The following is a 10,514-nucleotide window of genomic DNA, read 5'->3' as shown; positions in this document are numbered from 1 at the left end:
GGTGTTACTCTGAGCATTTTCCTGATTTTCAACTGCTTTCCTAAGTATGCATTTAAAGTCTGTGCTTTTAGAGGCCCTGGAGCATCTGCCTGACTGGTCGGTTTCATGCCGCAGTAAGCTCCAGCAGTGTGCAGTCGCAGGTATGCTGGCGCGCTGGAGCCTGCCTGCTCCCTCCTCACAAGGGTGAAGAGAAGCAGGACAAATCCAGTATGCCAAGAGGCACCTGGCAGTCCCCCTCTTTTCCAACATTGCTGATCACCTGTCTGACAGGTTGTAGGAATGCATGGCCAAGGACAGTGGCCTTGGCATCTGTCTCAAGTGTTCAGGGCATTTAAAACCAATGCCGTCCTTCAATTAGGTTGTTTGAAGCTTGATGCCAGCTTAGCAGGAATGACACCTGCCAGCTGGCTGTTAAATATAGAAAATTGTAGCTGGTGCCACTGGCCCCTGACACCTGTTTGACCCTTCTCATCACCCAGTCAAATTTTTGTGAAATTTAATACTTGTAAAGTGAACTGCTGCTTTTTCACTGATAGGAGCCATATGGTAGAATTAACTTATTCTCATGCTGTTTAGAATGATACTGCCTATACTTTTCTTTGGAATTATTTTCAGATATATTTCGGACTCATTAACATGGAAATCCTTTCTCTACATTCATATTCCTTCTTTTTTTAAAAATAACATTTCAGTAGGAGTAGAACCAAGAATAATAAAATAAATATAAGGTAGGATTTAGTCATATTTTTTCTAATTTTGAATTTGTCTAAAAACAAACAAGGGCCGAGCCCGTGGCGCACTTGGTAGAGTGCTGCGCTGGCAGCGCGGCGACGCTCCCGCCGCGGGTTCGGATCCTATATAGGACTGACCAGTGCACTCACTGGCTGAGTGCCGGTCACGAAAAAACGACAAAAAAAAAAAAAAAAAAAAAAAAAAACTTTAAAAACAAACAAAACAATAAACCTAGTTTTGTTTTTCCTCCTACAGGAGTATATAAATAAATTTTGCACATTTACAACTTCCATTCCTCTTCTCTCCCCCAAATGAGAAACTGATTGGCCCAGACTGAAGCAGGATACCAGCACCATTTTGGCAAAGTACAATTTATCCCACAGAAGCATCTTAACTGAAAACTGATTATTGAAACCCTATAGCTTCTTCAGTGGTTGAGTTCAAGTCTAGAGTCAGGGTTGCAGTCAAATCCCAAATGCCCGCTCTGCATGGTAAGAATGCAGTAACTGAAAATTATTGTGGCTTGTCTATTTAAAGTAAAATTCTCCAACAGTCCAGAATTTATAATTCCATATAAACTCAAACGAAGTTAACTTAAGTACAAATAGTTTGTAATGTAGTATAAGCATGATTGCTGGGAGGAAAAAGTTGCTTGAGAATGAGCTTATTAATTAACTATTTATAAATCTATGCCTATTCCTAATTACAGGTGATTTCATTAACTTAAAAAGGCAAAGTATTGTATATCCTTTGACAGAAAGTTCTATTTATACAAAATGACAGGCTAGCTATTCCCAAGTGCACAATGATATATGCCCAGAAATATTCTTTGTGGCACTGTACTATAAGAAAACATGTAAAAAACCTAAATGTCCATTGGTAGGGAATTGGCTAAATGAAACATGGCACAACCATGTTAAGGGATGCTATGTATTCATTTAAAGGAGGGAAACTCCGAATCTTCAAGATACACTATGTAGTGAAGACAGGAGGCCACAGAACAGTGTATCATACCACGTGTGTGAAGAAAAAAGGGAAATAATTAGCATTGGTTTGAAAATACATGGACTATTTCTGCAAAGATGTAAGAATAATAAGAGCAATGACAGCCCTCCAGGTAGGAAAACTGCATACCAATGAACACAGGAGGCGGGCCACTGATGCTTCACCCTCCTTTGGAATTTTGTGCTGTGTGCATGCAGGAACTATTCAGAAAGATTTCTTTTGTAAGGAAATAAAGGCATAGTAGAATTGCTACGTGGAAACACAGTGTGCTTTCAATTAGGCACCCTTCCAACTAATAAAACATTTACTTAAAGGCATTTTACAATTCAGGTTGCTCTCCCATCTTAAATTAGGTACGATTGCAGTGGGATTCAGCTTTACCATGCCAAAAAGTAAATTCAGTTGATCTTTGTACCTATTTCTTCACTTTTTTAAAGGGAGAATTTAATAGAATGTGTTCAGAAAGTTACATTTAAACTGAGAGCAAAACGAAGAGAAAGAAAAGAGGACACCATTAGGACACAAACGTTTATGTGATTTTAGCCATTACAACAGTAGTTCAGAAATACCTCCAACGTTATACTGATGTCATCTTACAAAAAGAGAAAAAAACGTGACCGGCCACAGTGCAGGGCCCCAGAGCCCCAGCGCACACACCTACAGTGGACCATGCAGCTTCGCCCGGCCCCGGGGTCCCCACGCTAAGCCCCCGCCCCGGCTCGCCCTCTCGGTGTCCCCTCCCCGCCCCGGAGCTCAAGCCTCGTCTTCACCCTCCTCCTCCTCGAACTCCCCCTGCTCGTCGGCCGTGGCGTCCTGGTACTGCTGGTACTCGGACACCAGGTCGTTCATGTTGCTCTCGGCCTCGGTGAACTCCATCTCGTCCATGCCCTCGCCCGTGTACCAGTGCAGGAAGGCCTTGCGCCGGAACATGGCGGTGAACTGCTCCGAGATGCGCTTGAACAGCTCCTGGATGGCCGTGCTGTTGCCGATGAAGGTGGCCGACATCTTGAGGCCGCGCGGCGGGATGTCGCACACGGCCGTCTTCACGTTGTTGGGGATCCACTCCACGAAGTAGCTGCTGTTCTTGTTCTGCACGTTGAGCATCTGCTCGTCCACCTCCTTCATGGACATACGGCCTCGGAAGATGGCGGCCACCGTCAGGTAGCGGCCGTGGCGCGGGTCGCAGGCGGCCATCATGTTCTTGGAGTCGAACATCTGCTGCGTGAGCTCGGGCACCGTGAGCGCGCGGTACTGCTGGCTGCCGCGGCTGGTGAGGGGCGCGAAGCCGGGCATGAAGAAGTGCAGGCGGGGGAAGGGCACCATGTTCACGGCCAGCTTGCGCAGGTCGGCGTTCAGCTGGCCCGGGAAGCGCAGGCACGTGGTGACCCCACTCATGGTGGCCGACACCAGGTGGTTGAGGTCCCCGTAGGTGGGCGTGGTCAGCTTCAGGGTGCGGAAGCAGATGTCGTACAGGGCCTCGTTGTCGATGCAGTAGGTCTCGTCCGTGTTCTCCACCAGCTGGTGGACAGAGAGGGTGGCGTTGTAGGGCTCCACCACCGTGTCCGACACCTTGGGCGAGGGCATGACGCTGAAGGTGTTCATGATGCGGTCGGGGTACTCCTCACGGATCTTGCTGATGAGCAGAGTGCCCATCCCGGACCCCGTGCCGCCCCCCAGAGAGTGGGTCAGCTGGAAGCCCTGGAGACAGTCACAGCTCTCTGACTCCTTCCTCACCACGTCCAGGACCGAGTCTACCAGTTCAGCGCCCTCCGTGTAGTGGCCCTTTGCCCAGTTGTTTCCTGCACCACTCTGGCCTGCCAGAGGGAAAGGGAATTAAGTCACTGATGGTTGGATTAAATTCCTCCGTACCTTAAACTCCTCAATATACAGACTAATGAGTCAGTGCTCATATAAGATTATTTCAGGTTATTATCAAAATAGTCAGATATTAAAACTTTGGTCATGGATGTAATTATAAGTAAGGAAGGCTAGAACACCTGCCTATTAGAGGTTAAAAGGTAATCATTTTTTTAGCCTGTAATAAGGCTGTGTTGGCATACAAATGGAAATTTCATGTTTTCCCCTGGGCAGTCACACCCCTCCACCCTGAGCTGCCCAGTGTAAAATGAGCCCTCCCATACCATCAGCCATGCCAGGCACTCACCAAACACAAAGTTGTCTGGCCTGAAAATCTGGCCAAATGGTCCAGATCTGACCGAGTCCATTGTGCCCGGCTCCAGGTCCACTAGGATGGCCCGAGGTACATATTTATTACCTGCAGGGAACAAGAGCTGACTTAGACCTGCAAGCAGAAAGCTCTGCAGAGAAGGGCTTTGGTACCCACTTCCTTCCTGTAGGCAGTGATGTTGTCCCCGAACAAAGGAAAACCCACCACCAGGTTCTCAAAGAGCTGGGCTGGCACAGGGAGCCCACTGAAATACTGCACTGACAGAGTGGGGATCCTAAACTTGCTAGTCTACCCTCCGCTGGGGCCACACCCCTGGGGTCAGTCTCAGGGAAATGGAGGAGGAGTAGAAAAATTGAAGGTGGGGGAGACTATTACCAGTGGCTTCATTGTAGTAAACATTGATTCTTTCCAGCTGCAAATCACTGTCTCCATGGTAACTGCCAGTGGGGTCGATACCATGTTCATCACTGATGACCTCCCAAAACTGAGACATAGAAAAAGGCTGCATTTAGCCATGCAAGACGCCCCTCCCCGCCCAGACGCCGTTTTGATGAACAATGAAAAGTCCTGGATTCAGTTCCAGTCCCAGCAAACCAACCTTGAAGGAGCTGTAAAGGGCGGCGTGACCCCGGCACAGCCGCAGGGCTTGTATTTTGCAGGGTCAGAAAGTTGAAACTGGGCGTTTCCCGGGTGAACAGCTGCTCCCGGCGGGAGGCAGGGGTCGTGGGGGAAGGGACCAGCCGAAGCCTGGCGGTGGCGCAGGGACACAACCGGGGACGACGGCAGGAGTCGAGCGCGCAGGGAGGGACTCCAGCCCGCGAGGAGGGGGTGGGAGGGGTAACAGGGACGCGAGGGAGCCGCAGGACTGTGGCTTTAGATTCAAAGCACGTCCAGCGACCGCGAGACAATCGCTCTCCTGCCCTTCCCCCGCACCTCGCCTCGGGTTCGAGCGAGTAAAATCACTTCTCCTCGCGCCCCCGCCCCTCCCGGCGACCGGCACGGCCTCGCTGACACATCCCGGTCTTTTCCAGCCACACGGGCCTGGCCAAGTGGCGAGAAGGGAGGAAGAGGAGTCCGAGGGGCGACTGGGATTCTCAGTGAGTAACAGCACGAATGAAAGAGCCTCCCTGCCCGAAAGTCGCCTCCGCGCCCACGCACGCCCCGCTCGGCCGCACCAAGGGCGGGGAAGGTCTGCACTTGGCCAGCCTTCGGCCTGCCCAGGACCGCACCCGCGCCGGGGACTCCGAGGGGCGCTAGTGCGGGTCCCCGCGCCCGCCCGGCCCCCTCCCCGGCGGCGCGCCCACCTTGGCGCCGATCTGGTTGCCGCACTGTCCCGCCTGGATGTGCACGATCTCGCGCATGCTGCCTCGTTAGCTTCTTCCGGGCTCCGGTCGGCGTCTGGTGGGTCTGTGCGTGCTGCCCTCAACACACCCACTGCGGGGTCACCAGGAGCGCGCTCGGGAAACGACGGGCTGAGAATGCCGGCCCCGCGGGCTGGGCCTTTTATGCAGAGAAGGTGGGGCGGCCGGCGTAGGCCGCGCCCCCAGCCCGAGCCCCCCAGTCCGCTTCGCGCTGGCGCTCTCCAGGCCCGGCTGACGTAATGCTCCCAGCCCTCGGGACCGTCCGGGGGGCTGGACCACCGGCCCGCGGCCAATCAGCGCGGAAGTGCGGGCCGGGAGAGGGGTGGGGGCTCTGGGCTGTGGGGTGCGGGCTCCGGGGTGTGGGGTGGGGGCGTGCGCATTGTCTGGGGCTGTTGGGGGGAGGGGAAAAGCTGGGTGTGGAGAAATGGGGGGAGGGTGAAGAAGCAGAGGGTGGGTGGGTGGGCGGCGAGGCTGGGAAGACCCGGGGTGGGGGGAGAGTTGGCACTGGGTGGGGAGGAGGGAGGGCTGCGGCAGGTGGAGAGACCGTCAGGTGTTGCGGTTGCCAGCAGGTGGGAGGGTTGTGGTGGCGATCTGTGCACTGCCAGCTCGGATTCGCCTCCTCCTTTGCCACCGGCCAGAGTTCTCAAGCCAACCTCCCCTGGTGAGACCATTGCCCCTTTCCCAAACTCTGGAGGCCATACTGTCCAGGCACCGACGTCCCGTCACATAGAGACTTGGAGAAGGACAGGTGGCCCTAGAAGCAAGTCGTGTATGAACGCGACGTTGGGGTCCGAAGGGCTGCGACCCCAGACACCCACGGCCCAAAGCAGCAAGGTGCCCTCCTCCCCGCCTGTGGGGCATCGGCCTGTTCTCTCCTTTGTCTCTGTCTAGAGCCGCGTGCTCCCTTTCACTGCAGCAGCAGCGTCCAGGACCGGGGCGACTTCTGAGCCCTTCCAGCCCTGCCCGACCCTCTCCAAGAGTACACAGCGCCCCGGCTGGTACTAAGGACCCCTCCACCCCAGGGTCGGCTTTTGTTCGTCGGGAGTGATGGAGTGGGCGTGGCTGGCCGCGCGGCGTGGACTATCCTACGGGCAGAGCCAGGTGGGGTCCCGGGGGCGGGGCCGTCGGCGGAACAAAGGGCTCACAGAAGCACGGGATGTGTTCTGCAGCTCAGTACTTAAAATCCCACGCCGGGCGTTTCCCTCTGAGTGCTCGGTTCAGCTATTGTCAAGTAAGGGGGTGGGTTCCAAGGGTGCTCATCGCCCGCCCCACTGCGAACACTCTTATCTTCCATCGCGGCGGCCACTAGGTCCCAGCCTCGATGCTGCGTTTGGGGGGTGGGGGACACGCCTAAAAACTGCAGCACCGCGAGGGAGAGGCCACGCGAGACCCACGCGCGCTCACACGAGCCAGTGCGCAGACTGGGAGCGCGGATACTCCCTTCACATCTGCAGTCTCTGGGTATTCGAGGAAGGAGCTGATCTCTTTGTTACTTTCAGTGTGTGTACATGTGTGTGCGCGCGCGCGCGCGTGTCAAGGGGCTAAAACTGCGTGCGTTTGAAGGGGGGGATAACAAACGTTCACCGCTGAACCTGTTCCCTGCCATTCTGTCGTTGAAGTCCTGTCCCCCCACCATGGGTGCCTTGCGAGGTAACACGACCTCCTTTCGCCCTCTGGCAAGAGGGGCCGAATGACCCGGGTTGCCACCGCGGAGCGGAGCCTGCAGCTGTTGAATGAGACCCTCCCAGAAGTATTAGCAAGCTGTCATCGCCTCGCTTTCCCGCCGGGGGGTGGGAGGGGGCTTTCAACTCAATTCTAATGTACAAAGAGAAGTAACGAGAACAAAAGCCCAGCCGCCTCCAAACATCCAGGGCACCCAAACTGGAGCTTGCGGGCCAGTTTCCCAGACGCGGCTGCGGATCCCAGGATTGGGGGGGCGGGCGGGCCCGGCGACAGTCAGAGCAGCGGAAGGTCCCGCACATGGCCCACTCGCGGGATTCCGAGGACCCGAGGCCTGAGCTCCAAGTTTCTAATCCAGATACTTTAAATGCAGAAACGCTGAGGGCGAACAAGGTCACACAGTTTAAAAGAAAGAGCTCGGGCTTTGGAATCCCGTTTTCCGGGAGCCCCAGCCCTCGGGTAAGGTGACCGCGTCCCAACCGAAAGGTCTGTGGCAGGTGTCAGCCTCGAGGTGGCAGCTCCGGTGGGACCGAGCCGCACCGGAAGGCACAGAGCAAGGGCGGCACCCGCGCTGCGAGTGTAGACGCCCGCGGAGCAGATAGCGCTTCGCTGCGAACGCGGAGGAGCCAGCCCGACGCGCAGCGCTCAGGGGATCAGCCCCAGGCCGGGTAATCTGAGCCGGCCGCCTGCCTCCCTCACCTAACGGTTTCGATTTTCGGCTTCTGTTTCAGAGGCAGATCTCCGCGGAGTGCCTGGGTGAAAACGCGTGTTCAAGATCAAATAGACGAAAGGACCCTTTCCTCTTGAGTTTCTTTTAGGGGGAGATTTGGGAAAGGGGGAGGCTGGCAATCATTCTTCTGAAAGCCCGGATGCCCTTGGGGGCCCAGCACTTTGGGCACGAATCTGCTTTCCTTCCATGCATTTCGTCCACATTGTCCCCCGCCCCCTTCCCTTCGGAGCAGGCATTCTTGCTAACCGTTCTACGCCCCCCACCCCCAATTGGAATTATAATGCTGCACATTTTTACTTTCACAAGGAGCTGGTTTTGTGTTGAGATGTTGGTGACAACCATGTCTCTCCAGAAAGTCCTTCAGTTTATTTATCTGCTAACCCTTTTTAAAAATCCTAATTCCATGCAGCTGGCAAGAGACTGGCACCAGGCTTTCTATAGGAAAAAAAAAAAAAAAAATCGTTCTCAGTTGGGTCCCCAGCATTTCTTTGTGTCTGTTTATTACACACAATTCCTCTCAATCTAGGTCATTGTGTATCACACACGAAGATTTCAGGACAATATATTTACGATCTCTTACATCCTGTTATTTTAAATGATGTACTAACATGTTAAAATTTTGCCTTCCAGAGACAGTCGTAGAAATATCCCTGTGGAAAATAAAATTTAACATTTATTTCATGTATAACTGATCGTGTGGCTGAAGTGAGCAAGATATTCCCTAAACTATTAAAATTATGTTTGCTCTCACAATTTTCAGATTCTTTTCAATGGCAAATTCCAAGCGATTTTGCATTTATCTATTACACGCATTGTTTTAAGTAACTGAAGAAGTCTTATAGAAAGCGAACTTACGTAGATAAATTGGTAGTACATTTAAAAGCACTGTTTTTAATGAAAAAAATATTTTTAACACGTTTATTGAAATCACAAGACATTTAGCTTTAGGATTTCCCCCCGCTGCTTGCCTGTATTCACTACTTAAAATGCAGTCTGCAGCCCGCATAGCCTGACCCCCGAGACTGCAGCCGAGATGCACGCGGTTTCCGAGGCAACCGACACTTAGCCAATGAATGAAGAGGAACTGAAAGAAAAAGACTGCAAATCCATCATTATTTCCTTCTCTCCTTCTCTCTCTCTCTCTCTCTCTCTCTCTCTCTCTCTCCCCCCCCCCTCAATGCTCTACAGTTAGAAATTGGAAAGCTACCAATCCTAACATTTATGTGAAGGAGTCAGCCCCATATTGTAGTTGTGGGGAGGGGGCGATGGAGGGGGTTCCTGGGACCCAGCGAGATCTGCGCTTTCTCGGCTTTGTCGCTGTCCCCGTCTGCATCCCACTGCCCTCTCCCTTTCCTCTCAGGCCTTCTCTCCTCCGGATGGAAGCGAGCAGCGCTGGGCAGAGCTGCCCTGTGTTCTTGAATCAAAGGGGCTGCCTGGGTGGGAGACGCAGAGCCCTCGGCCTTCCGCAGCCTTGGGGCTCTGTAAGAACAAGCAAGCCCAGGTAACAAAAAGCTGGAATAGCGGAGAAAATTCCAAGCCTGTGAATGCAGGGCAGCGACGGAACGTTTACTCTTTGTTCCTCGGGAAGGCTGGGTGTTTTCCCGTCGCCGGAGGTCGCGATGTGCTAGAACGGCCTCGGTCCACACCCACAGTGCTGAGCTTTCACGAAAGAAATGTGGGAGAAAGAGAAGAGGGAGTAGAAACCTGGCTTTCCAGGGCATCATTTCCCTTTAATAGGCAGCCTCCCCTCCCCCAACCCTTCAAAGACTTGGAAGGTTCTCAGGCAGGCTGGGGGCGGGGAGAGGAGAGGAGGGGAGAGGAGGGGCAAGTGCACAGAACGCTCGCGCTGCGGGTCCTCGTCCGAGCCGGCTGTGCAGAAGAGGAAGCGGAAGAGGAGAAAACGCTTAAACGAGAGCATTCTAAAACAGAGAGAAGGACCGTGTGCCCCTTGCAAGGGCAGTCTGTGAAATCAACACACTTAGGAATAAATCCCTTTAAAATGAATGAGTACGCACGGGGAGATATGCTGGGGGAACCATTTTAAGTTTCAGGGACAGATTGCTGCACTACTAATGTGATTGTGGAGCTGTCACCTCACGTTAGAAACCATTCCACCAGCAACTGCTGCTGGTCATACTGTCTCCACAGCTATTTCTCTTTGAAATCTGCCCTAGACCTTTGCTTGCCATTTAAATAAAATGGGAACGTGCATTTAGACGGCCCTACAGGCCTGAACATGGCAGCACCCCTGCCTCTCAGCCCCAGATGCCTGCTGGGCATTCACTATGGCCTCCTCCTTGGGGAAACAGCCAGCTTCCAAACAGGAACTCTTTTGGCTTGACATGACCAGCCTACTTTTGAGTGGCTACTAAATATTAGTGGCACATTTTCAAGAAAATAATGCATTAAGAGAACCTCTGGGAGAACCAGCTGTCTCTTTCAAAATAGCCCATAGAAAAGGAAACTTATCAACAAATTTAGTCTCGCTCATATACCCCAAAGAATTGAAAGCAGGGTCTTGAAGTGATATGTGTACACCCATGTCCATAGCAGCATTATTCACAACAGCCAAAAGGTGGAAGCAACGCAAGTGTTCATCAATAGATGAGTGGATAAACAAAATGTGGTATGTACATACAATGGAATATTATTCAGCCTTGAAAAGGAAGATTATTCCGGGCCGGCCTCGTGGCTCACTCGGGAGAGTGCGGCCCTGGTAGCACCGAGGCCGCGGGTTCGGATCCTATACAGGGATGGCCAGTGTGTTCACTGGCTGAGTGTGGTGCAGATGACACCGAGCCAGGGGTTACGATCCCCT

General features: G+C 53.0%; 1 protein-coding gene across 1 annotated transcript; it reads right to left on the bottom strand.

Moving 5' to 3' along the window:
* Positions 1 to 2,488: 2,488 nt before the first annotated feature.
* LOC134378096 (tubulin beta-2B chain) lies at positions 2,489 to 5,335 on the bottom strand. Its single transcript, XM_063097049.1, has 4 exons — positions 5,230 to 5,335; positions 4,301 to 4,409; positions 3,902 to 4,012; positions 2,489 to 3,551 (listed from the first exon to the last, which is right to left on the bottom strand). Exons 1-4 carry the CDS (start codon positions 5,284 to 5,286, stop codon positions 2,491 to 2,493), a joined length of 1,338 nt encoding a protein of 445 aa, XP_062953119.1. The 5' UTR covers positions 5,287 to 5,335; the 3' UTR covers positions 2,489 to 2,490.
* Between the last annotated feature and the right edge of the window lie 5,179 nt (positions 5,336 to 10,514).

The sequence above is a fragment of the Cynocephalus volans genome, chromosome 5 (genome assembly GCF_027409185.1).
Source record: "Cynocephalus volans isolate mCynVol1 chromosome 5, mCynVol1.pri, whole genome shotgun sequence".
Classification (NCBI taxonomy): domain Eukaryota; kingdom Metazoa; phylum Chordata; class Mammalia; order Dermoptera; family Cynocephalidae; genus Cynocephalus; species Cynocephalus volans.
The sequence above is the reverse complement of the archived record's forward strand: the minus strand, read 5'-3'. Positions and strand labels throughout refer to the sequence as shown.

Excerpts from the sequence above, each read along its gene's own strand:
- LOC134378096 (XM_063097049.1), bottom strand. The coding sequence starts at position 5,286 with ATGCGCGAGATCGTGCACATCCAGGCGGGACAGTGCGGCAACCAGATC. Across the intron at positions 4,410-5,229 it reads GCAACCAGATCGGCGCCAAG|TTTTGGGAGGTCATCAGTGA; the intron begins GTGGGCGCGCCG and ends TCTATGTCTCAG. Across the intron at positions 4,013-4,300 it reads TTACTACAATGAAGCCACTG|GTAATAAATATGTACCTCGG; the intron begins GTAATAGTCTCC and ends TGTTCCCTGCAG.